Source organism: Cibotium barometz, chromosome 16, assembly GCF_041138505.1.
Source record: "Cibotium barometz isolate CiBa-2024 chromosome 16, ASM4113850v1, whole genome shotgun sequence".
Classification (NCBI taxonomy): Eukaryota; Viridiplantae; Streptophyta; class Polypodiopsida; order Cyatheales; family Cibotiaceae; genus Cibotium; species Cibotium barometz.
This window is the reverse complement of record NC_141061.1, coordinates 11,759,621-11,787,441: the sequence shown is the minus strand read 5'-3', so window position 1 is coordinate 11,787,441 and position 27,821 is coordinate 11,759,621. Positions and strand designations below refer to the sequence as shown.

At 44.9% G+C, this 27,821-nt stretch overlaps 1 protein-coding gene across 3 annotated transcripts; it reads right to left on the bottom strand.

Moving 5' to 3' along the window:
• Positions 1 to 1,235: 1,235 nt before the first annotated feature.
• LOC147630366 (uncharacterized) lies at positions 1,236 to 27,285 on the bottom strand. 3 transcript variants are annotated; one of them, XM_086810230.1, is made up of 4 exons: positions 27,162 to 27,285; positions 26,415 to 26,737; positions 2,913 to 4,383; positions 1,236 to 2,774 (listed from the first exon to the last, which is right to left on the bottom strand). In XM_086810230.1, the coding sequence occupies exons 2-4, from the start codon at positions 26,650 to 26,652 to the stop codon at positions 1,913 to 1,915; spliced, it is 2,571 nt and encodes an 856-aa protein (XP_086666356.1). In that variant the 5' UTR covers positions 26,653 to 26,737; positions 27,162 to 27,285; the 3' UTR covers positions 1,236 to 1,912. The 3 variants fall into 3 exon arrangements, with proteins under 3 accessions (XP_086666356.1, XP_086666357.1, XP_086666355.1); XM_086810231.1 differs by having other exon boundaries at positions 26,415 to 26,756; positions 27,162 to 27,266; XM_086810229.1 differs by lacking the exon at positions 27,162 to 27,285 and adding an exon at positions 27,080 to 27,100.
• Between the last annotated feature and the right edge of the window lie 536 nt (positions 27,286 to 27,821).

The following is a 27,821-nucleotide window of genomic DNA, read 5'->3' as shown; positions in this document are numbered from 1 at the left end:
TGTTCTAACAGCTACCTAAGCTGTTCCTTGAGTTTAATGGCTCCAAGGACTGGCATTTTGTACATGCGCTGGGCTACTGGGTGAGCTTCGGGGATCAATTCTATCACATGATTACTTCTCGAATCGGAGGCATCTCAGTTAGCTCTACTGGGAATAAATCATCATACTCACTTAACCATTTTGGTTCTTTAGTCTTTAACTTTGTGTCTACCGGATTCATTTTGACAACATAAATGAGCTGATTCTTTCTAAGTCCTTTCAGTAACCTAGAAGCTTTTACTAATTACAAATCTGGGGATCCAAAAATTTTAGTTCCTTGAACTTTGTTCCCGTGAAGGTCATGGATTACTCTGAACAGAGGCAGATGACTGATGAGCTGGAGTCCTCCTGGGATTACCCTGATTTTGGCGAGACGGCCCTACATATGTTCATCACTAAGGGACCATTTACCCGAAATCTAGTTCCCCAAAATGCTTGAATACCCAAGCTCTTCTCAATCCATTTAGACAACTTTGTCCAAGTTCCTCTGATTGCTGAGCAGTCCCAAAAGGCATGTTTACCATTATTTACCATCTTCAACTTATGATCTACGACTGGGACAAATACCATTAGAGATACTTCTCGTTTGAAGTTTAGAGCCAATAGGCAATGCCACATACCAACCTTCCACATAAAAACCTGGAACTTCTCAAGAATTTGACTATCCTATCCCCCCTTCTCATCAATGAGTACAATTCTCTAAATTGCCACCCTTTAGCTTGATACCATTGAGGCAAGACCAATCTTTAATCCAAACTGAGTCATCAGTAGCAGTAGAGCATCGCTCCCTTTGAGTCAAATCAAGTACCTAAGCTACCAAGTCTCTCTTCTTACCAAATAAATGATATTCCCAAGTTATGTGGTCCACATCTTTCCACCCTACCACATCCCAATCCCAACAGTCATCCAAGTACCTAAGGCCTTTGTTATTAAGCTTCTTAGCTGCAGATCTGTCAAGTAAAGCCAGGGAAGTCAAATTTGTGTGTCCACCAAATACCCAAGCTGAGCATAGAGTTGCCAGTCACTTTGCAACCCCCATCCCAAGGAATGAGACCCAAGCAGTCTTTCCATCTTGTTTCTCTCTCTCTCTCTCTCTCTCTCTCTCTCTCTCTCATATGATCATGAATGTGTAACTATTCATTTCATTTTCACTTCTATGATCCAATTACCTTCTATAAATTATTGTAACACTCTCAGGTCTCATAGACCCTTTGGGTCTTTATCAAACGTTTTATATAACACTCTTAGATACAAATCACCATTCAATGTTTCTTCAGTGAACTGGACCTTCATCTACAGACTATGTTCTAATCAGAAAGACACGATAGTCAATTGCCTACTATCAAGCCTATAACTGCAACTGTTCTGAATAAAAAGTCATATTCACTGCGTTCTCTAGGACTAAACCATGCCATTGACTATAAAAACAAGATGATGGTTTTGTGTGTCCATAACTTCACTAAACTAATTAAAGAAGGTATTTATTTGGATTCCGTAGGCTGCACTTTGAGCTTGCCACGTTGCACTTGTATGAGCACGCTGTTTGAATACTCTGAGGCTGAGACAGCCTTTCGTACCCAAAATATGCCTCTGTAGAGGTAATGCCTACTTGGGAGCATGAACACTTCGGCAGATATCACCCTATCTGCTTTATTTGTCTATTACACTAAACTCTACACTGGAATTGAAAAGGCATGGTGGGAAAGACTCTTCGAAAGATTTCATATACATGTAAAGACACTGGCTGAAGCTAAAAATCATTTTCTTCTTGCGCCTCACTGGGTATGCTGGGCAGCTGGTGCACCCTGCAGGTTAGAATCCTGGTCTTCTGAGTTCGGACAGCCATAGATCCAGCAATCTGACCAGTGCATTTTCAGTGACAAGCTGGATAAACCACCAATAGACCTGCTGGCGTTTTCGAAATCTGAATGACATCAGGAAACTGCTTCAAAATGCATTGAAGCTTGTTGAAATCAAAACCCTCCTTGTTCAAGTCTTTACCACTTGCACGGAGGTAGTCCTGGTGAATTTTGGTAATGTCGTAACCATCCTGTACTACAGTCATCAGATGGGTCAACCACGACTTTAGATCCCGGACAACCTCAATCTGCCTTAGAGCTTTCGCATCACTTCCCTGCTTAGACGTTCCCCCTTTCTTGAGGCGATTGCTTCTACGGATAGATTGTTTGGATTTGACTGAGTTGTTGAGGCCTGTGGTGTTCCCATCCTGCTTGATGAGATGAAGCAGCACAAGCCCAGTTTTGGTCGGCTCTACATAAGCTACATCTGGTATCTCTTTTATGAGCTCCTGTAGACTAGTAAACCCTAACTTCTGGTGATCCAAGTGCATGCCTGTTGCAATTCCAAAATCTCTAGAAAGGAAAGAGATATCATAGCCTGTGCTGCTTTTTATGATCTGAGGAAGCCAGCTTCTAAGTTTGCTGAGAATGGCATCCTTGTCCCATGTACTCTGCACACTTGCAGGCGGCACTGACTGACTTGTGTTTACTGATTCTCCCTGACTTGACAACTTCAAGTCTCCTTTCTGGGTTTCACATTGAGAGTAATCTAGCAAAGTTTCTTGCTTCACTTGCAAACGCGACCAACCTGGTCCTTTCTTCCTCAGCCATTTTTTCCGCTGCATAGCTTGCTGTAAGAGATTAATTATCATACCAATGACAAGATTTTTGATGTGCGCGCTACAATACTTCTTTAAAATTTGAGCAGCATCGTACCTAAACAAGGGGAAGGATTCATTAGCAAAGTTCAACATGCAGATTGGGCCATGTAAAACTAAGAAGTCAATATGAGGCAGCTTTCCACAAGTCTTAGAGAGAGGAGACAACTCACGAATCATATGAAGCCATACTTACCGGCTGCAAGAAGCCAAGAATAGTTGCTTACTTTCACCATAAAGCAAAAATTGTTGTAGTTCAAGCCAGACATCATCAGGGTAATCGTAGAGCATGTTGCCCGGATCCACGGAGTTCCATGGTTCTTCATGGTTAGGAGGAAAGTACATAACCAAACCCTGATTTAGCTGTGTCTTTGTAACCTGGTTTAATTCTGCCGCCTTGATTAAGGTGTGTTTTACATCAACTTTCTCATGTTGCAGATCCCAATACCGGATGCAATCATGCAAGTTGCCTTCAGTAGGTGCAAGCATGTCCCATTGAAGAGTCTTCATGGCACTGTAAACTTTTCCTAGACAGGTGTCATGTGACAATTCATCCAAGTTTCTCGTTGCCTGTGAATGTGGCATGTCTGCTGAAGAGGCTGCTGCAGGCTGATTCTGAGGCAGCACATTATTAGCAGATCCATTATCACCAACAATATGCTCGAGAGATCCACTCTGCATCAGTCCCAGTGGTGTACTGTGAAACTCTGGTGCCAACGGAGGCATTGGTACATCTGCATTGCACGGTGGTGCACTCGATGTGATAGCCTCCTGGCTATCTTTCATTTCTGCTGCTCCTGGCAAGAAAGATGGATAATGCTCGAGGTCTATGCTGCGAGCTGAAGGCTTCTCAACAGCATGTATCCCACTTTGACCTGCCTTAAGGTTCGGTTGATTTGCGGGAGAGAAACTATTGTTTCTTGCTTCTCTAGTTTTTCTGTTGGAAGGTGGCTCCTTCCTGCTTTCACCTGAAGGCTTCTCAACAGCATGTATCCCACTTTGACCTGCCTTAAGGTTTGGTTGATTTGCGGGAGAGAAACTATTGTTTCTTGCTTCTCTAGTTTTTCTGTTGGAAGGTGGCTCCTTCCTGCTTTCACCTGACAGTGAAATAGATGAGTAAGACCTAGTATCTATAAGCGAAGGTCCAACGCCTGCAGTGCAATCAATCCCTAAGCTTTTCCCCTCTTCGGCTGGCAGATGAAGATTCTCAAAATTCAAAGTCTTCAAATGCTCTACCGTATGATTCGCTTCTGACTGTGGGCCTTTTTTCTTGGGTGACGAAAATCCACCAGGACCAACAAAACTAGACTTAACTGAGTTTTCACGCTGCTGAAACTTGTCATTCGAGCTTGAGACAGAACCAGGCTGTACAGCATTTCGTGAGAATAAAGGCTCTTGTGAAGCGTTGCTCGCTTTGGGCTCTGCCAATTGTCCCTGCGCTAAATCTTTCCAACACCAGACCTTCTTTGCAGCCCCAAGAAGGGCAGGCTTGACAAACTGTGCTGGGCAGGCTAAAAGGATGCTGTATGTTTTCCATCTGAGTCGATGTAATGCATTGGCAAAGTCTCCATCACCTGATATAAGAAGAATGTTGGCAGGTGGAGGATTATCTAGAGCCCACAGCAGCATCGCCACCAATATGGCCTTGTCAGCTGCATCCTTGTTGCCTGAGAAAGGAGAAGCATGTCAATGCTCATAACTACTATGCTGAAGGCTGGAGCAACCAGCAAAAATTTCCCTCTGCTACCTAGTTTATCTAATAAAAAGTTTTGAAGTACCGAGTCTTGTCATTTTAATCATCCCGAAGCAAAATGGGAGCTGTATCATCTTGGAGGATTCATAATGCCTTTCATGTTAACCTTTTAAAACCCTATGCAGGACCACCTCCAAAGGAGCCCATTATGGACGAAACGCCGGAAGTGGATAAACAAGAAGGGATATTGCAACCAAAACAGATTATCTTTCACATGGCTAATTAGGAAGAAAGAAAGGAACATCACCAAAAAATTCCTTTTGAAGTTCCAAAACTAGTCTCATATAGATGCTAAATGGATGCCAAAGGAGTGTTTCAAGGACTATCGTGACCTTACACTTGTCAATTAAAGTAGCCACTTATCATTTGGATTGAAGCACTCCCTCTTCATTTGGATAACGCATTTATCATCTATTGTAAAGATTCAGGCACTTTGTGCCCGTGGTTTGATTCAATAAATTCCTGCGAAGGGGGAGGGGCATGTTCCCCTCTCAGGGAGGTCTCATTTCTCTTTTCTCTCTATCCTACTTTCTTTCATTATTTGTGATTGTTGATTAAGTGGGTTTGCTACAAGTAGTTCTTCAATTTCGACACTTAAATGTGCCCCTGCATTACATGGATGTGCTTCATGTTCCCAAGCTCTCCAGCAATCTCCTCTTAGTTTTTCAGATTGCGGAGAAAGGATATGGTGTCGATTGAAGGACTTCGATGGCTCTTTGAATGAGTTCCAATCTCATCTACTGCAACTTCTTCACGGCTATCGTGCCTTAGTAGCTCATGTGGATACAGAATTGTGGCATGCTCGCTACGAGTATCTAAATCATACTTCTCTGTAACTGTTGCCTTGACTCTTCTCAACAAATGGTCGAGGGTCTTCCACCACTGAAACCCTCCCGCTCCACTTGTGTGGCTTGTCTTCATGGCAAGCAACACCGAGATGCCTTTCCTCACAAGGCTATTCATCGAGCCTCTCATATTTTGGAGCTCATTCATATGGACTTGTGCGGCCCCATGCAGACTACTACCCAAGGAGGAGCCAAGTACTTGATGCTTATTATTGACGATCACTCACGCAAAGTTTGGGTTCATCACTTGGCAAAAAAATCTCAAGCTTTCTCCCGCTTCCAAGAGTGGGTGACTTTGGTCGAGACTGTGACCACTTAGAAGGTTTGCTAAGTCCGCTCCGACAATGGAGGAGAATTCATCTCCAAAGCACACCTCACACTCCTCAGCGAAATGGTGTGATTGAACGCAAGAATAGGACTGTTCAAGAGATGGCCCATAGTATGCTTTCTTCTTTTGATCTTCATCCCTCTTTCTCGGAAGAAGCTGTGAGCACTATTGTTTACATCATCAACCGTTCTCCTACAAAGGCAATTTCTCAAATGACTCTAGAGGAGGTTTTTACAAGACAGAAACCTTCCGTCTCTCATTTCAGGGTTTTCGGTTGTGATGCCTATGTTCATATCCCTAATTCTGATAGATCCAAATTTGATCCCCCAAGTCCAGCAAGTGCAAATTTCTTGGATATAGCTCTTGTTCAAAAGGTTACAGATTATGGGATCCGGAGTCGCGATCCTTGGTGATGTCTCGTGATGTTCACTTTATTGAACCATCAGATGATTCTCACTCTCATCCCAAGCATACCATCGAGGTCCCTCCTCCTTCCTCGGGGCCACCCCAACTCCACCACTAGATTCTCCACCGTCAACTTCTTTAAAGTTGACCCCCACTTCCTCCTACCATAGCTTCTTCTCGTCTTCCTGCTCTTGCAACAGAGGATTGCCCCCAAGATTCCACAAACCACTCCTCGTGATTCTCATCTCTTTAATATGGAACTTCATCAGCTTGCTAATTCTTCAACACAATCTTTGACACGGGCACAGAGATTACAGCAACTTCGTCATTCTTGTAGCCTCACCCTGATGAGTACAGTGATACAGTCATATGAGCGTACTACAGCTAAAGAGGCTCTTGCTCTTCCTAAGTGGCGGGCAGCCATAGAGGCCGAGATTGATTCCATTGAGAGGAATTGTACATAGGAGCTTGTGGACCGGCCTCTGCATCGATATGTCATTGGAGTCAAGTGGGTTTTTAAGACCAAGTTTCATGCTGATGGATCTCTAGACAAACACAAAGCCACATTAGTTTCGAAAGGGTACTATCAAATTGAGGGTGTGTATTATGAGGAATCTTTTGCTCCTACAGCCAGATACACAACATCTAGACAGTTCTTGCTCTCTCTGCTCATAAGCACTAGCCGGTTTACCAAATGGATGTCAGGTCTGCCTTTCTTACTTACATGAGGAGGTGTATGTTGAACAACCTCAAGGTTTTAGGTTCCTGGACATGAGGGTAAGGTGTACGGATTGCACAAAGCCCTTTATGCTTTGAAACAGGCACCCAAGGCATGATATGATAAGATTGATGCATTCTTTCTTTCCCTTGGATTCTAGAGATGCTTTGCAGACAACAATCTCTCTTTCTTTTCTCAGGATGCTTTGCTCTGTTTGATTGTCTTATATGTTCATGATTTATTAATCACTAGCTTACATCTTACCGAGATTGAAAAGCTCTAGTCAGAATCATTAGATTTAACTCTCACCTTTGAGATGACTCATTTAGGCTACTTCCTTGGGATGGAGGTCTATTAATCTTGCAACAGCTCCTGGTGACATTTGGGATGATAGAATGCCGTCCACTTTCTTGTCCAATGGATCCTAACTCAAAGCTCTCCCGTCATGGTCCCTCTTCCCTCTTGAAGGACAGTACACAATATCGAAGGCTCGTTGGTTCTCTTATTTATTTGACTTACACCAGGCCCGACACTTCTTAGAGTGTCAATGTTCTTAGTCAATTTTCTTCCTCTCCTCGACATTCTCATTGGCATGCCACTCTGAGGGTTCTCCAATACTTATCTGGTACCTTGGACTATACTATGGTCGCTCTTTCAGAGGAGGCGTTGAACTTGTTGGATACTCTAATGCTGATTGGACAAATGATCAACATACTTGATGATCCACTTCTGATTATTGCTTAACTCTTGGTTTTGATCTTATTTCCTAGAGATCCAAGAAGTAAAATACAGTTTCATTATCTTCTACTAAAGTTGAGTACCGTGCTTATCTGGATGCCTGTTGTGAGCTATTATGGTTGTTCTAGATGTTGAGAAATCTTGATGTACTCTCGCATTATCCGATCCGTATTCTTACGGACACCCAAAGTGCCTTGGCATTGGCTAGAACTTCATCCTTTCATGGCAAGACCAAACATATTGAGGTTCACTTTCACTTCGTTCGTGAGCTGGTCGCCAACGGCATCATTACACTGGAGTATTGTCCTTCTCAGGACAACCTTGCTGATCTCGTGAAAGAAAGTGAAGCAAATAGAACACACAGGTGTAGGCCCAGGTACAAGACCTGTAAATGCTAGAAACTGATGTTTATTGCTGAAAACTGAGCGCGAGAGAAGCCCGTAGGTGCTGTACAATGGTAAGAAGAAGAAGCTGCTAATGACCTCAACTGGATGTGGCGGTAACCACTGTAGAGGCTAGTTGTTTGCTCTTTTCTGCCTGCCATTTGGTACAATCCTTCTTGGCATGTCCTATGTGGTGGCAGATGTAACGGGATGCGGACAAGTGTATTGGAATTGTATAAATGTGAACAAGATTTTGAGCACTTAACACTTGAGCATTACAACCACAAAGCTGAAAATAACAGTACACCACATAAAGGGGCCGATGATAGGCTGACCCCAACGGGATGCGGACGCGTGTATTGGAATCGTATAAATGTGAACAAGATTCTGAGCACTTAACACTTGAGCATTACAACCACAAAGCTGAAAGTCAGGGCGGGTGCAGAGCCTACCCAAAAACCACACGACTCCTGCCAATCAAGATTACGAGTGCCTGGGGATTCACCACCAGCCTGCACCTGATTCTTCCAAATACATTATGAATGAATACATTTCAAACAAGAGAATCTGTAGGTACATCCGCCCTACACACAGGTACATCCGCCCTGCACAAGATGTAAATGGATCTTTAGGCCCTATTTCCACGCGAGAAACTGATCCAAAAACCTGTGTTCTCCGCGAGCAAGTGTCCCCAATGCTTGCCCTAAGCACCTGCTATACCAGGAATCCTTGAGACACATCCATGCTCACATATTCCATTGCTGTCCGGCCTGTTTTGTGCAATAACCAGTCCAAAACAGCAACTTTCTGTCGCGAGAAATCCACCAGTAAAGGGTCCTACAGCCCTATGGAGGTCCCTAGAGCTGTCCTGTACTGTCCAAGTTGACTTTGGACACCTGTAACCAGCCCAAAACTCGCAATAACCAGAAATTGCAGGTCTGAAATTTACCAACCAGCCCTTTAGAAGAGTGTGGGGATCGTTGTCCAAGCTTGTGTGAGTCCGGGAAGCAAGCAACCAGCCCTGTAGCAACTCCCAAAGCTCCAACCAGCTCTCCAATATGTTGAATAATGAGTAGAACAGCCCAAAAGGGCCTCTTGAGGGAGGCGCCTTTTTCAGGTGCCACCTCAGGGGCCTGGTGGGTACACATGCTGGCTGACATGTGTCCCCATAAGGTGTCCAGGTAGGTGTCCAGCCCATAGTGCTCCATTTGTCCTGTTTCTATAAGTTTAGGTCCAACCAAATGGGAAATGGCCATAAGCTGTCCGGACTTCATTAATTTTGGTCCAACCCGAACGCATTATAAGTTGTCCAGCCACTTATTAATGAGTGTGGACCTGCAAACCAATAAACCTTAGTAGTAAATGAAGTAAGTTGTAAATTGAGTGTGGACGCACTTACCACCTACAAAACCCATAAGCCCACAGTTTTAGGCCCAAACAGGAGTGCACACACGTGTCCACGAGGTGCCCAGGCGTCCCCGGTCCCTCGGACTTCACAAGCCAAAATAACAAGCATTGTCCAGGCAGCAAGACAATGTCACACAAAGTAAAATAAAGTTATGGCATGCATCATTTATGCATTGTGCACATGTAAACTTGGAGAACCACCTATCATCATTCTTGTACTTGAAAATATTCCGCCTGCCATCATAACACACCATGTGTGCATGGCCGGAATCCACACGGGCACCGCCCGAAAGTCCACAAATATCCTGCCATGTCCTTGGACTCATATGCATCCACTCATATGATCCATACACATGCCCAGGTATAATACATACATGCATCCGCATGTTTCTAGGCCTGACACACATCCGCATGTCCCTAGAATATAGGGGTTTGTGACAGCAGAAAAAACAACAGTTCTCCTTGAAGTACCGTTCCTTCTCATATGATTGCAGGAATCCTTCCGTAAGGCCCTCCTTGATCTTTTCTTCAGGGGTCTTCCTTAGTCCATCCTGTCGCTCCTTCCCAGAGCTATTCAGACCCTTCTTCTTTTTGATCCTTGTTGTTGTTGTCCTTGTTGGGAGCCCCCTTACCTGACTGTTGGTTAGACGCCTAGTTCTGCTGGGTGGTCTGCGTCTACTACTGAGGTTTGGGGGTGACGAGCGCGATCTTGGGCTTGCCTCCATTGAGCATCATCTCATGATTCTGCCCAAGAGTCAAAGCCCTGTCATATGTCTGAGGTTCAAAATTTCGAACGGGGGACCGAATGTTTGGATCCAATCCTTGAATGAACTGCTTGAGCTTCTCCTCCTCGGACTTCCAACTGTTGAGCTAATGTCATCACCTTGTTGGAGTAAGTGAGAATAGGGGAACCGTTCTGGGTGAGTTGTAGAACTCATCTCATCTTCTAGATTTGTCATGTACTATGGAGGTAGAAACCTGGTCTTCAAATCTGACACAAAAGTGTCCCAATCATAGTCCGGTAAGCCAATGTAAGGATCTGTATGAAAATGGGACCAATGTTGCCACCAAGTGACTCCATCACCCGTCAGGTATGGAGCCGCCAGATGGACTGTGTCCTGGGTTTCTGTGATCTTGGAGAGAGGAAAGTGGGCAACAAACTGGTGAATCAACTGAGTCACAACCGAATGGTCGCACTTGTCGTCGTACCTGGTGAAGTTCGGTGAGGCACGGATAACTGTTGTCGAGGCTATGGCTGGGGTTGTGGAGGATTGAGCAGGGTGGAAAGAAGTTACTAGAGTCCGAAGCGTCTATTGGAACTATTCCAGCAAGTCTTCTCAAACCTGTTGCTCGTTGTACGCCTTTGCTTCGAGCTCCGCCCGCAATCACTCCTCTTTGGCCTTGCATTTGGCTTTCTCAGCCAGCTGTTCGGTCAGTCTTGCTTCCAGTCTCGCTCCTCCTTTTCAGTCATCCAACGACACCAGTGTTCCATTGAGGAACTTTGTTCTTTAGGTGTCTCCTGCTAGGACAAGGTTGCCTGTAATTCTGCCAGTTTTTTTTCCATATGCACTCTTTTGAATTGAATCTGGAGTTGCCGTATCTGCTCCTTTAGCTTCTGGGTGTCTTCGTCTTCTTTTTGCAGAAGCGTTTCTTCAACTGGTTCTTCTTCTTTTGTGATGTCTTCGGAGCTTGATGCCATTGTGGATAGGCGAGTGGTTTTTCCCGATCTCAGCTTTACCATCCAACGGATGCCCTCACCCTAGGTTGCCTGGTTAAATCACGTCCCAAGCTCTGATACCAATGTGGCATGCGCTGAGCTAGGACCATGTGAAACAACGAGGCCTTTTCTTCAAACGTGAGTTTAGAGAGTTTAGCAATCCTTTAAGACAGCATACATGAAACTGAAAATAGATGTAGTAGAGTCAACACCAAATGGGGTCCTGAATTACCCACTAAAGGGCCCACCCTGCAAGCAAGAGTATTTGCTTTATTTCTTTATCTGGAGAACTGTAAGCAAGCTGAACTGTGTCCACAAGACTAAGCGGACAAACTGACTGACTGACCGCCAAACGCAAGGACAAAGCGACCAAACGCTGGGTAGAACTGTGCATAGGCTTTAGGCGTCTGTGAAGCTATCTTCGAGAGTAATACACCGGCCCAAGGACTGAGGGAAGGTGCGCTGCAAACTCCTGAAGAGACTGAGCTTCTATGCCTTGGGCTGAGAGCACAAGTAGGCTGAAAGTAGGCACAAACACAAGCCTAAGCATACATGCTTGACTGCTGATGCTGAACTCTGATTTTTGTGAATTAATATTTTGGGACTGAACTGTACCTGCCTTTTTATATGACCAAGGGAAGCCAGTCGGCTGCTTCAACTGCTGGTCGGCTGGCAGAAAACGCAGCCGACTCGCATTAAATGCCAATCGGCTGCAGCAAATTGCTCACGACTAGCATTTAATGCTAGTCATCTGCTGCAATCATCCTGGTCGACTGGCTGCCTGTCCTGGCCGACAGGATCTTGTGAGCATGGCAAGGGGTTTGGCTACCTCTTGCAAGGCTAGCCACAACTTGGGGCTGCCTTGGGGCTGGCCTTAGGGCTGGCCCCCTCTACATGAAGTGCAACTACATGCTCCTAATGCAACTACTGCTATGGCTGACCTCTACATGCTCTTGAATGATGAACACTTCCTGAATTCTCCACAGTGGGCTAAGAGGACTGACCTGACAGCTGGGAGATTGACCTACGTAGCTCATGCCTGACATGTCCCGGACTGGGCTCACAAAGGGGTCACGGCATACGACAAATAAACCCTAAAAGGTACTACTTATGTACATGAATCTTGCACTGTTGATGAGCCAGTTCGTCACCGTGTACCACAGTGCATGGGTGCACATGACAAGCCTCTTGTACATGTTTTCACTCACCATCATATATACACTCACTCACCCATTTCATGCTGTGTTGTTTTGCTCTAGTCTCTCGTACATCTGGTTCTTTTGTCCTTTTACACTCACATTCTCGAGATGGGATAAGCATAGATCTTGAGCAGACACGAAAGGTTTGGATTGTTGGGGTAAAGGCATTATGCCCACCCTTATAGTGTGTACTAGCCCATAAGTTATAGTACATAGTACACTTAGTACATTAAAAGTACTAAGTGCACTATGTGTACTAGTGCAATATACAGGTGTGATAGGGGAGTCACACACTCACACTCGGTGAGTTGACTTATCCCCACAACTCTCTCTCTCTCTCTCTCTCTCTCTCTCTCTCTCTCTCTCTCTCCCTTCTTCTCTGTGTGTTTGTCTCTCACATGAAGCCCTAACCCTAATTCTATCTCCCTTCAACTGGTATCAGAGCCACGGTTGTGTCCGTGTGTGTGCGGGTGTGCGGAGTCATCTTCATCGCGAAGAAGAAGCTCGGCTATGGAGCCTTGAGCTTAGCACAGGGCAGATGTGCGTATGCAGGCAGAGCCGATAGCCTGGAGTAGAAGCGCAAGGAGTCAACGTTAGCAGGTCGACTATGTGTTGACGGGCAGAGCTGCATCGCCTTATCTGCAAAGCAGCGCACAGCAAGAGTAGTCGGGCGTCGAGCGGGAGAAATAAGGAATTTTCTGGCCGGCGCTGCAAAGCAACGTGGTGAGGCAGGCGAGCGAGGAGGAAGCGCAGCGGCACCTCACCAGCACGCGCAGGGAGGCTCTCGCTCTTTACAAGGAAATACGCGCCCAACGAGTTTTTGGCTTAAGCTACGGTGGCGCTCAGCCCATTGTGTATAGCGCTGGCCAGAAGGCGTAAGCTTTGCAAAGCTTACGTGTCCCCGTGGAACTCCACGCCTGTCACCTTTCTCAACGCATTGTTGCCCGTCGCCTGTCATTTTGTCTCCACGCCTTCTGCAACACGCCTGAGGAGAGCTACGTACTTACAATCCCATTTTGTCTCCACGCTTTCTCCAGCACGCCTGAGGAGAGCTACGCACTTACGCTTCTGTGTATAGAAGCTCCAACCCGCTGCAATTCATCTGCACAGATTTTCAGCAGCAACAGCATCAATACAGCAGCACCAAATTCAACGCCCCCTTTCTGCAACATTATTCAAAAATTAAGAGGTATTTGCTTCAATTCTTTGGGAATTTCTTATCAATTCAATCAATTGAGCAGGTACAGGTGCCAAATTGCTCAAATTTTGAGCAAAATTGGCAAAATTGGGTGACATTGGTCACATTCAGGATCAATTTGCAGGAAATTGGATGTCGAAATTTGGGGCTTTTGATGTAATTGTGCAATTGGGCATTCATACATGCTGTATGATGTGAGCAATCTCACATTCAGGCCAAAATTGCTGGAAATTGCAGTGCAAATCAAAGGGCTTTTGTGCCGATTGGGTCGATTTGCATGCAGGCACTCGCAATTGATGCTTTGGGCAATGTGTTGATGCCTGTCAAGCACTCAATGTGCCTGTAAATCAAGGGGCTTTTATGTACTGGATGTATATGTGGCCAGGGGGAAGCATTGTGAAGACTCTGGATGCCTTCATGTGCGTCAATGTACCATGTATGATCAGAAATTGATCTTAAATCAAGGGGCTTTTCAAGATTTTATGCTTGTTGAGCTTGGCAAAGCAGCAGGCAAGACTCTTATGCCTTGAATCCTCAGAAATCAGCTTGCAGTCAAGGGGCTTTTGCCCAATTTCTGTTCGGGACTGTTGTATGCAGTGTTCGGGACTGTAAAAGTCTGATTTTCACTCATTTGGACAGCCAAGAGAGCATTTATTGTTGCTGTACTTGCTGGTACAGATTTGGTACAGCTTTGTACAAGTTTTGGCATGGCTGCACATTGATTTGAGTGAGGAAAAGGCTCATTTTCAGCTGCTGTACTTGCCGGTACAGGTTTGGTACATCATTGGTGAGCACTTAGTACTGCTGTACAGTACTTTGCAAGGGCAACAGAGCACATTTAAGGTGCTGTCCTAAATCTGCAGCAACCAGATTTTGGTGATTTCATCACATCCAGTGGGAGAAAAGTTGCATTCGTGCTTCCGCAGTGGGAGATAAACTTTGGGAGAACAACTGTGAGCACTTTGTGTGCTTTTGGTGCAGTGTTTGCACATTTTGCAGGGAGTCAGGCATTGACTGTGACAGGTTGCATATTGCTATGGCAACCACAGGTGAGAGCTCTTCATTGCTTCACATCAAGAAGCTTTAAGGCTCACATAACTATGATATTTGGCAAACCCAGTGCTATAATGTGTTGCTCCAGAAGAAGCAGCACAAGCCTATCAAAGAAAGGGGTGTAATGCCCGCTTCTCTTACTGCTGAAGAGTGGGAAGATATGGATGAGCTGGCAAGATCTACTATCATGTTGTCTGTGTCAGACTCTTTACTTTTCAGCATTCGTGAAGAGAAGACAGCTTGGGGAATGTGGCAGAGATTGCAAGACTTGTATGCCCAGCAAAGTGCCTCAAGCAAAGTGTATTGATTGAAGAAACTCATAGGTCTTCAGATGAAGGAAGGGGCATCTATGGCAGCCCATCTAAATGAGTTTAATGGTATTGTCAGCCAAGTCATTAATCAAAAGTTGGCAATGGACGATGAGTTCAAATCCACCTTTCTCTTATGCACTTTGCCAGAGAGTTGGGACACATTCAGGACAGCCACTAGCAATTCAAATGCTATGCTGTCATATGCAGATGTTGAGGGTGCTCTCCTTCAAGAGGAGATGAACAGGAAAAACAACTCTGTTGGAAAGTCCAATGCAATGAATGCACGTGGGAGAACCCAACAAAGGGGTAAAAGCCAAGAACGGGGAAGGAGCAAGTCCCGCTCCAAAAAGGACTTGGAATGCCATTATTGTGGCAAGAAGGGACACATCAAAAAGCAATGCTACAAATGGAAAAATGATCAAAAGGAAAAGGGAAAAGGCAAAGACAAAGACAAAGATGAAGCCAAAGATGTAAAGCCAAAGGGCAAAAGTGGAGTCAAGATTGAAGAAATCAATGTGGGCAAAAGTGGAGTCAAGATTGAAGAAATCAATGTGTCACATGCAGGTGACAGTGAGGATGAGGTCCTATTCACGTCTTCACTTGATGCCCATTCACTTCTTACAGGAGATGGTCATGGTATGCACTCATGGATCATTGATTCAGGTGCCTCCTTTCATGTCACAGGTTGCAGAGACTTGTTTGTCAGGTATACTGCTGGCAATGAAGGAGTAGTTTATTTGGGTGACAACCATGCATGCAAGATTCTTGGCAGAGGTGATGTGAGGCTTGTGTTTTCAGATGGCTCACAGCTTATGCTCCATGATGTCAGGCATGTGCCTGAGATCAAGAAGAACCTGCTTTCTACTAGACAGCTTGATGATGCTGATTATGTTACCACATTTGGTCGTGGAAAGTGGAAGATTAGTAAGGGCTCACTGGTTGTTGCCAGAGGCTCTAAGGTGGACACTCTTTACTTCATGCATGCAGGTGTTTGTCACCATGCTAACGTAAATGCAACCGAGCTGCCGGAAATCTCTATGTGGCATAGCCGGTTGGGACACATGAGTGTCAAAGGAATGGAGCAATTGTCTCGTTTGGGTTACTTGCCTTCTCTAAAGTTTTCAAGTTTTCAGTTTTGTGAGCATTGTATATATGGCAGGCAACTCCAGTGCCCCCACAAAAAAGCTCTTGGACAGAAAGTTGCTCAGTTAGAGCTTGTGCATACAGATGTATGTGAGATGCCTCAGCTTTCTTTGGGAGGGGCAAAATACTTTGTGTCCTTTATTGATGATGCCACACGCAAGGTGTGGGTTTATCCTCTTCGTTTAAAGAGTGATACATTCTCAGCGTTTGAGAAGTTTGTTGCTCTTGTTGAGAATCAAACTGGCAAAACACTGAAGGCTTTGCGTTCCGACAATGGTGGAGAGTATATGTCCAAACAGTTTCAGGACTTTTGTGATGCTAAAGGCATCAAAAGGGAGCTCTCTACTCCTTATGATCCTCCAAAAAACGGGACAGCAGAGAGGATGAACAGGACCATTCAGGAGAAGGTCCGTTATATGCTGTCACATGCTGCATTACCTCATGGTTTTTGGGCTGAAGCTGTTATGACAGCCGTTCACCTTATAAACAGGTCACCTAACACGAGGCTTGGTGGGAAAGTGCCAGAAGAAGTATGGACAGGGAAGCCTCCGTCATACAAGCACTTGAGAGTGTTTGGTTGCGTTGCGTACGTGCACATACGCAAGGAAATGCGCACCAAACTTGATCCTAAGTCTCACAAATGTATATTCCTAGGATATGGTGACAGAGGTGAAATGGGGTATAGACTTTGGGATCCCGTGAATAGAAAGATTATACGCAGCAATGATGTCATTTTTTATGAAACATGCATGTATAAGGAGCCTGCAAGGCAACAGGAGCCTGGCAGAGTCATCTTTGATGATGATGGACATCATGGACAACAACCAAGGGCTGTAAATCAGCCATTACAGCAGCAAAACCAGCCCTTAAATGGTGCTGAAAATGGTCCAAATCGACAGCCAGAGATGGCAGAAGATATCCCTATGGATATACCACAGTTAGAGGAGATACCGGGCATGATTTTTCAGCCTTATGGCATGGAACAGGAGCCACCAATAGGTGATATGCAGGCTGGACAGCAACCTACAAATGATGGTCATTGGGTACGGAGGTCCACAAAAACCTCCAGAGCCCCTGACAGGTTTGTTCCAGGGGTTGACTACTTGATGCTCACTGACTGTGGGGAGCCCTCATGTTATAAGGAGGCTTTACAGAGGGCAGACAAGGCTCTTTGGGAGCGTGCCATGAAGTCAGAGATGGATTCTCTGCACAAAAATGGAACATGGAAGTTGGTGCATTTGCCTACACGCAAGAAGGTTTTGCCTTGCAAGTGGGTTTACAGGCTCAAAGTTGCACCTGATGCAAAGCCAAGATACAAAGCCAGGTTAGTGGCTAAGGGCTTCAAGCAGGAGTATGGCGTGGACTTTGATGAGATCTTCTCTCCAGTGGTCAAAATGACCACTTAGCTTTGGTTGCTCATGATGATCTGGATTTGATTCAGATGGATGTGAAGACTGCTTTTCTTCACGGTGATCTCCATGAGGAGATATATATGCAACAGCCAGCGGGTTATGCAGTAAATGGAAAGGAGAAGCTTGTATGCAAGCTGAAAAAGAGTCTTTATGGGCTCAAACAGGCACCAAGGGAATGGTATCATAAATTTGATACATTCATGAAATCCCAGGATTTCAGGAGAAGTGACATAGATCATTGCTTATACACCAAGAAAGCTTTGGATGGCAGTCTATTGATCCTCATCTTGTATGTTGATGATATGTTGATTGCCGGGAAATCTCGTAAAGAGATGGATGCCTTGAAGAAAAGGCTGCATCAAACCTTTGATATGAAGGATTTGGGTGATGCAAATCACATTTTGGGTATGCGGATACTTCGGGACAGAAATCAGCATGTGTTGTATTTGTCTCAGAAGGAATGTACTGGCAAAGTTTTGCAGAGGTTCAATATGGACGGGGGGAAGAAGACTAGTACTCCTTTGCCTCCATATGTGAAACTCAGTGCTATGGACAGCCCACAGTCGGATAGTGACAGGGCTGATATGGCCAAGATTCCGTATGCTTCAGCTTGTGGCAGTCTCATGTATACCATGGTTGCTACTAGGCCGGACATTGCATTTGCAGTGGGAGTGGTTTCTAGATACATGGCCAAACCTGGCAAGAAGCATTGGGAAGCAGTGAAAGGTGTCATGAGATACCTGAAGGGCACACAGATTTGCTTTGGCATACAGGATGCATTAGTGCATGGTTACACGGATTCGGATTATGCCGGTCATCCAGATAACCGGAAGTCTACTACCGGTTATGTGTTTACATTCACAGGAGGTGTTGTGTCATGGATATCCAAGATGCAGGAGTGCACTGCCTTATCTACTACAGAGGCCGAGTATATTGCAGCCACAGAGGCTTGCAAGGAGGCATTATGGCTATCTCGGTTAGTGGTTGATTTGGGTTTTACAGGGGATATTCCATTGTTGCATTGTGACAGTCAGAGTGCCATCCAGTTGGCAAAGAACCCTGTCTTTCATGCAAAGACGAAGCATGTGGATGTGAAGTATCACTTCATCATAGAGGTGATAGAGAACAAGCAAATTCAGCTTGTTAAGATTCATACGGATGATAACCCGGCTGATCTGTTGACAAAGAGTTTGCCTCCGGAGCGGTTTGCTCATTGCAGACACTTGATGGGCATTGGATGAGGCCAATTTCAGCCTTGATATGGCCTTGTATATTATCATGTACATGCTGATTTTTCTTTTCCTTCATTTAAGGGCACTTTGCCTTTAAGTGGGAGGTTGTTGGGGTAAAGGCATTATGCCCACCCTTATAGTGTGTACTAGCCCATAAGTTATAGTACACAGTACACTTAGTACATTAAAAGTACTAAGTGCACTATGTGTACTAGTGCAATATACATGTGTAATAGGGGAGTCACACACTCACACTCGGTGAGTTGACTTATCCCCACAACTCTCTCTCTCTCTCTCTCTCTCTCTCTCTCTCTCTCTCCCTTCTTCTCTGTGTGTTTGTCTCTCACATGAAACCCTAACCCTAATTCTATCTCCCTTCATGGATTGGCCAGTTCCTCAAACTGTAAGACAACTTGGGGTGTTTTTGGGATCCGGTGAGGGATTATTCGTAGTTAATCATACCTTTCACATACCTCCTTAGGAATAGAGGACATAAGTCCAATAGCCCGATCTCTTGGAACGAGAGGCTTGATGAAGCTTTTCAGGCTCTCAAGCTTAAGGTGAAGGAAGCACCTCTATTGGCCTTGCCAAATCCTAGCAGACTATTTGTGGTCGAGACAAATGCTAGTGATTTCACGATAGGCGCAGCATTGTTCCAAGATGGCCAACCTGTAGCATTTGAAAGCAAGAAGCTTGATGATACGCAGGTCAGATGGCACACTCAAGAGAAAGAACTGTATGTCATTATACACGCTCTGAAAACTTGGCGATATTGTCTTTATGGAACCAAGTTTGTTGTACTAATCGACTATGAGTCCATTAAGTACATATTTGATTGACCTGAGTTGAGGAAGAAGGGACGGTGGGCTGAGTTGATGCAAGATTTTGATATGGAAATAAAGTATCGAAAGGGTGGCCTAAATAGAGTGGCGGATGCCTTGAGTAGAATTGGGAAGGTGAAATCTTTGAGCTTCACTGTCATGTGCATGACATGCTCATGTATATTCTCAGGGCTAGTCCAGAGGAAGGCAACCAAAAAAAGAGCATAAGAGCCAGAGTTGGAGCACAAGGAGCAGTAGCAAGACTTGGAGAAGAAGCATAAGATGTCGGCTGTACCAGATGAGGTCGGCTGCACCACGCGCTTCAGTCCATGGAGAAGCGCAGCCCGACCAGCGTTTTATGTATTTCAGGCCAAGTCGGCTGGTCCATCGGCCAGCTCCTACAATACTCAAGAAGACTATATAAAGTAGTGTTTGCTCATTGGTTGGATCATTCAACTCATTTAGGAGTTGGGTCATTAGGGTCCCAGATAGGGACAGATTTTGGTGATGTTCACCTTTTCCAAGGAGGCAGCCAAGGGCTGTAGATTAGGAGTACCTTTTTAACCATATTAATATACTGAATTTCCAGCATATCTCTCTCTCTCTACTCTCTCTTCATGTCTATGTTTTGCATCAGATTGTTTCCAGTGGTGTTTTGGGCTGAAAGAAGACCCCCAGACCTTCCGTGTGTTATATTGGTATCAGAGCATCAGGCTCAGCAAAGCTAAACACTGAATCAGTCCCATATGAAGGTGTACAGGTCCAAGGTACAGGAAAGTACACGGATACGAAGCCCAAGGCAAGGAACACAGGATCGGGAAGAGCTCCCAAGAGGTTGGTTGGTGGTCTACTACAAAGCCACAGGGAATGGCATCCTGTGAGCCAAATAGGTTTTTGGGCAACGGTCCCAAGGGAGGATTATCCTCCAAGGGTGATGTGAGAGTGCCAGACTCATTTCTCAAGAATGAAGACCAAGACAGTGTTCAGAGTCAGGGCAGGAACGGATTGGGGACTGGAGGGAGCAGATGCATAGATCTTATTCAGAGTCAGAGTGGCTTGGAGACCGGGCCGGGATTTTAGAGAAAAGGGTTGCTAGGGATGAATGGATGATAGAAGGACTTCTGGCAAAGATTGGGATGATGACAATCATCCAAGAACAGGTTGGAATCCTGTCATCAAGTTTAGCAGAGGGGGATGTCATGTGCATGACATGCTCATGTATATTCTCAGGGCTAGTCCAGAGGAAGACAACCAGAAAAAGAGCGTTAAGAGCCAGAGTTGGAGCACAAGGAGCAGTAGCAAGACTTGGAGAAGAACCAAAAGATGTCGGCTGTACCAGATGAGGTCGGCTGTAGAGCAGGCGCTTCAGTCCATGGAGAAGCGAAGCTTGACCAACGTTTTATGTATTTCAGGCCAAGTCGGTTGGTCCGACAGCAGTCGGCCAGCTCCTACAATGCTCAAGAAGACAATATAAAGCAGTGCTTGCTCATTGGTTGGATCATTCAACTCATTTAGGAGTTGGGTCCTTAGGGTCCCAGATAGGGATAGATTTTGGTGATGTTCACCTTTTCCAAGGAGGCAACCAAGGGCTCTAGATTAGGAGTACCTTTTTGTACCATATTAATATACTGAATTTCCAGCATCTCTCTCTCTCTACTCGCTCTTCATGTCTGCGTTTTGCATCAGATTGTTTCCAGTGGTGTTTAGGGCTGAAAGAAGACCCCCAGAGCTTCCGCATGTTACATTCACTAAGATTGGGGCTGACCTTTATGACTCTCTAAGAGGGCTATGTGAGACCGACAGTCACTTTGGTCAGTGTTGGCAGCAGATCCAAACAAGGAGCTCCATAGATGCAGACCAAGACTCGGGAGTCATGCCACCTATAAGTGTGGCAGGTGGTCAATTCATTATCTGAAACAGATTACTCCTCCAGAATGAGAAGGTTTGTTTACTGGAGAACGCTAAAATTAGGAAAAGAATCCTGTACGAATGTCATGAAGCTCCTACAACAAGTCATGCAAGGATACATCGAACCTATAATTTAGTAAAACGGACGTTTTACTGGCCTAAGATAAAGGCGTATACTCAAGACTATGTGAAAAAGTGTCATCAATGTCAAGCGAATAAGGTTGAACGCCTTAGGGCTGGAGGTATGTTACATCCTCTAGAGATCCCAAGAGGTAAAAGTTTCCAAGGACTTCGTTGTCGGTTTGCAACAAAGCAGCAAAAAGCTTCCAGTGGCAGATTTTATCTCATTTTTCCAACGAGTATTTATCTACTACATATCTAGCACGAGCGTCGAGATTATCGAGATTTATAATACCAATGTAATGTCCCACATGATATCTGAAACCGGCCTTCAGAAACTTGATGGGCGGTGAAACAAACACTCGCACACAAAACACTTCAACACCTTTGAGGACCTGGAAAAGGAAAACAAACAGGGGGAGCTAGAGTGCTCCTGCAAAAAGTACACGGACACCGGTTGCCCCCAAATCACAGTGGCGCCCCTTGCGGTATTTCTTTAATTTAATCAAATTTAAGTACAAAGTACAACTTGCAGAATCCTCCACCAACAGGATCCCTTATAGTTTCACCCAGGTCTTCCAAATGAGTGCTTAGCAAGCCTTACCCCATGTCTTCTTCATCGAGAGCCCTTCTCAAAGCCTTAACCCTTGATCTTTGTCTTCATAAGCATTCAAGCTAAGTGTTCGAGGACCTCGTACACACTCAAGGCTCAAGACTCGCTAGCCGGCACCTCTCATGGCATCCTTGCTCTCTTGTAAGTCTACCTTAGATGTGTCCCATGATCTAAGTCCTTCCACTTGCTAGCCAAGGCACTTTTCATAACACCCTTGCTCTCTTGATTAGGAGAGCCTCACAGCTTTCACTTCACATAAGCCATACTTAATAGAGACCTTGACTTTGGAGGGTTTGATAGCAATCTCACGGCTGGCTTCAGTCGAGGCTCAGAAGGCGTAGTGTCCTCAGAGGCGATCTGATGTCCCGTAACAAAAAGGTGCTGCATGCGAGGGGGCAAAGGGAGCTTGTCCAAAGGCCCGCTCCCATCCTGCTGGTCTAAGCCTGTCTGGTCTAGCCTGGGATATGCCCCAACGATGCGGCCTACTCCATGCTGCAGAAAGCCGCCTGCTTGGCTGCTTCCACACACGTAGCCGCCACCAGCATGTGGCCTGCTCTACGTCTGCCAGCACCCGGCTAGTTCGCTGTTGTGCGCCCATCCCTTGCACCTCCTTCCCAAACCTGTGGTACGCCTTCTTGGACTTGCTTTTTGGCGACTGCCTGCTGCCGTGCATCCCCACCCACGATGCCTTCTCTCAGCCCTTGCGACTGGCTACAGTCATGCACCCCCAGCCAATGCCTTGCCTTGCCTACAACGGTGCCTCAGTTGCCGTGCGCCAACGACCAGCCAACCAAAGAGAAGAAGCGCCATACCCCCACCACCTCAACTCTACCACCCTTCGCTTTATATCAAGGATGCAGTTCGCTTTTCTCCAAAACTAAAAGCAATAGCAAAAGCACATCCTCCAAATAAAAGTTATTATTTTATCATCAAAGGTTTTAAAACCTTATAAACTTAAATCCTTTTGTCCCCTTCACACTTGGGCTAGCCACACATAGGTTTCTTTCTCGATTCCAAGCTAATGTCTTTCACACTGTGCATCCCGCGCCCGTGCCCACCTGCTTACTGTCCAGAGGAAAAACACAGGGTTATAACATACCCCCCTCTTGAAAAATGGCAAGCTTCCTCGACTGCACTCAATGGCACAGTAGGCAGCATCGTATGAGCAAAGACTCCCCATATGACAAAAGCAATGACCCTCAAGTGCATCTGGGTGATGAAACAATCATCCTGGACAATAAGGCCACACTGTCACGTCAGTGACAAACAACTCTTGCTTGTTCCTTCAAAACCTGCAGCAAAAGTCTAAAACCAAGTGGAAACACGTAACCTGTGTTAGCCAAAAACAAAACCATGCATCATTCTACATATGGCACACATATGCATGACACACATATGCATTCACAAACAATATGCTCCTCAAAATGCTCTACCTACTTTAAAGTAACAGTCTAAGGGCTGCTCCCAAGCCTTGCGCCATGGACATCCCGCAGGACCCACGACTGGAGGTACAAACATGAGCATATGAAGGCACTCTCAATGCATCTAAACTATACATCCACGAAGTACTTCCCACATATGTCTCATGGCCATCCCGCAATAGTCAAACCCAGTGGTGCATCCATGAACATAATAAAGTACTTGATGTATCATACCAATATACATGCCTCACACGACACAATCCAGAGCATTACCCGTGTATTCTCAAGGGTGCCAGGATCCAATGGCACCAGAATACAAAAATACCTCAGAAAGTGTATGCATACATGCACAAATAAAGTTCGATCCATATATCCATGAACCAAACCACCTCTAGGACTGCTCGCAAGACTTATGCCCTTCATAGAGTCTTGAAGTGTTAGCTCAGGTTGCCGCAGACTTTGAGCTCAGCCAAACCATGCCATTCCAACGGAGACCAACTCCACAAATAGCATATCTCAATATTCAATTGACCAATCCTGTGGTCAAGAACAGCCAGAACCATATGACAAAGATCAATGTCCCAATCTTCCTCAGTCATACCTTAGTTCCAAAGGCAAAAACCATCCATAGTTGCAGTTATAATTCATGGTGTGGCCAACTGTGAACCATACCTAGCTTTACCATCTCATGTGACTAGTACACAATATCATAGAAGTCCCATAAGCAGATATACTGTCAGCCTCCAATACCTTCGGGTGAATACAAAGATGTCACCAAGCGACTTCTAGATGAAAAACTGAGCCTGTCTGTAACAAGGGAGCAGAGGTGCTACCTCCCTCTTGAGCATCAGGCAATGCTCCAAACCTATGCTCTGCTGAACCTGAATGAGCCATAGCAAGAGTCGGCTCCAACTCAAAGGCATCAAGATAAAGCTACAATACCTAAGGTGAATCTGCTAAGTCACCCTCCTCTATCCACTTCGCATCCAAAAGTGAATAGTTCGTGAACTTCACAAGATAGCGACGGGAAACTTTACCTTGTACCTTTCTTTCCTTGTGTGCCAGTATCTGCTCGAGAATAAAGACCTCATCAAGTTCCTCCGCTTCCGTCTGAGCCTCATCTCATACATCCACAGGCACCCAAAACTTGCTTGCACTCCACCCAAATGGTGTGACAACCACGGACTCGCCTCCTTGAGAAAGTCGACGATATCCCAGCAATGGAACCATGTAACCGGCCTTCAGAAACTTGATGGGCGGTGAAACAAACACTCACACACAAAACACTTCAACACCTTTGAGGACCTGGAAAAGGAAAACAAACAGGGGGAGCTAGAGTGCTCCTGCAAAAAGTACACGGACACCGGTTGGCCCCAAATCGCAGTGGCGTCCCTTGCAGTATTTCTTTAATTTAATCAAATTTAAGTACAAAGTACAACTTACAGAATCCTCCACCAACAAGATCTCTTATAGTTTCACCAGGTCTTCCAAATGAGTGCTTAGCAAGCCTTACCCCATGTCTTCTTCATCGAGAGCCCTTCTCAAAGCCTTAACCCATGATCTTTGTCTTCATAAGCATTCAAGCGAAGTGTTCGAGGACCTCGTACACACTCAAGGCTCAAGACTCACTAGCCGGCACCTCTCATAGCATCCTTGCTCTCTTGTAAGTCTACCTTAGATGTGTCCCATGATCTAAGTCCTTCCACTTGCTAGCCAAGGCACTTTTCATAACACCCTTGCTCTCTTGATTAGGAGAGCCTCACAGCTTTCACTTCACATAAGCCATACTTAATAGAGACCTTGACTTTGGAGGGTTTGATAGCAATCTCACGGCTGGTGTGAGTGTAATACGAAATGGTCCACAGTATCTAGGGAATAATTTCGGAGATCGACCTGTCCGTAAAGTCTCGAAATCTTTTCTGAACTCGCAAATACACCATCGTTCCTTCAGAGAACTCTTTGGGTGAACGATGTCTATTAGAATAAAATCTGTCTCGGTCTTGAGCACTTCTAATAGATTCCTTCGCAACTTGTAACATTTCCTGCATATCTTGCAAAAAATTACGTGCTGCATCATGCTGAAGTCCTGAGAATCCTACTGTAACAAGTGATCTAGGTTGAAAACCATACATAAGCATGAAAGGACTAAAACATGTACTCGTATGCTTAGTACTGTTATATGCAAATTCTAACATAGGAAGATAATCCTCCCATGAACTCTGTCTTTTGGATACATATGCTCGAAATATAAGCTCCAAAATCTGATTCACTCTTTCAGTCTGGTCATCAAATTGAGGATGATCTGAGCAACTCAAATTCAAAGTTGTTTCCACCTTCTCAAAAACAAGTTTCCAAAAATCACTCATAAAAGAGTCCCTATCCTTGACTATGTCCCGCGATAACCCATACAATCTAAACAATTGCTCGATAAACTGCCGTGCTAATTGCATAGCTGTAATAGTCTTCCGAGTCGGTAAAAATCTAGCCATTTTTGTCAAGCGATCTACCACAATCCAAATAGAATCGTGGCCTTAATGTGTTTCTTGACAATCCAGTAATAAAATCCATGGAAAAAATTTTCCATTTATTACTTGAGATTTGCAAAGGATGCAACAACCCAGCCTGTCTAAAGCGTTCAGCTTTATTTGCCTAACAAATTTGACACTTGAGAACATAATCTTCTACATACCTTTTCATCTTTAGCCAATAAAAAGTGTGTTTCACTAACGAGAGCGTCCGGTGTACCCAGGGTGTCCAGCAGAAGGGGCGTCATGACACTTCTTAAGAATCTTATACCTAATGTCCGAGATCTGTGGTACACTCTATCTCTCTCTCTATCTCTCTCTCTCTCTCGGAAAACCCTCAACATCAACTCAACTCCGTAGCTTCAGTAAATTCTTTACTTGAAATGTTGTGTAGCAAATTCTTAGGTTAAAAATAACAAGAAACGAAACAAAAAAGTTAAGAAAGGACCTCGGGGAACGTGATTCAGTGTAATGCCTGTGTCGGTTAGTGCCTTCTGGGTGTTGTGAGGCAGAATGGTGGTATCACCAAACACTTGGATTTCAATGGGGCCTGTGAGGTTGGCACGATGTAGTGCACAGCTCAAGTTTTGGGCAATGAAGTGGGGATCCACATCCTTGGGTACATTGCAGTTCTCAATATCCCACCAAATGGAGATTTTGGACTTGCTGTCAACCTCTAGCGACATGGTTGCACTGTACCAGATTCTCTTCTTGGATGACTCACAGCAGCATTTCACAGAGACAGCAGCACATACAGATTCAGACACATTTCTGCATTAAACATCAAACCCTAATAGACAAATTAAAAAACTCATCACTTCAGAATATGCATAGAATAAGAAATCCAACCCTTGAAAGAATTACAGAAATTGTGACTCGCGCAGTACAACAACAGAGAAAACCTTCTAAATCGAACCCTAACTCCAATGGAGAGGTTTGTATTATAGAACAAATCTATGCACCCATACACATAATACAAAGGATTGGACTCTCTACTGAAATAGATCAGAGCATCTGTTAGCTTCCTGTCTCAGGAGAGTCAACAGCATCTTCTGAATACATCAAACCCTAACTCTAAACTTAAATAAAACACGGAAAACCTTAACCGTCAACCTAATGCAACGCAATGCAGAGAATGAGATGTTCTCTTCTGCGGAAGTCATCAAATCCTAGCCAGGAGTCGAGAGGATCGTACCCTCAGCCCTGTAAAGCGATGAAGCTCTGCTGCAAACCGGCGATGGTGAAGGGTGTAGTGACAAGAGTAAAGAAAGCTTTCTTGCAATAAAGAACAAGATTCCAAATAGCCTTTTTTTTTTAGCAGTGGTGCAACGATTAAATCATAAAAGCTTATCCGTACAAAAAGTTGGTGACTTGGCCATACCATACAACAAAAAATGCTTTCTCTAAAGCCTGAAAAATTATACCTTCATTTCAAATTTCAATATTCTAAAAAAATATTAATAAAAAGCTTTTAAAAGAATGGTGCCATTTAGAAAAATTGTAGGTTGGTTGGTCATATACACGCGTCGGTAATTCTCTTGCATGCTGCTCGTGGTTATGGTACGACAATGGCATAGCCGACTAAGAGGGCTGGGAACAGCCCTATCAGGAGCCTGCAAACTGGGAGGAGTGGGAAGACGAGGAAGATATGAAGTGTTTGAGGGAAGAAGAGATGGAGAAACAAGCTACAAGTCTGACTGGATTCGAGCAAGACTGGCGAGCAAATCAATGGAAGCCCCCCCAAGCAAAAGGATGCAGCTGTGGACAAAAAGAACATCCCGATTGATTTTGTAAGGAGCTTTCCTCAACTTAAAGTATTATCTTGAAATGCAAAAATAATCAAATTTTTTGAGAA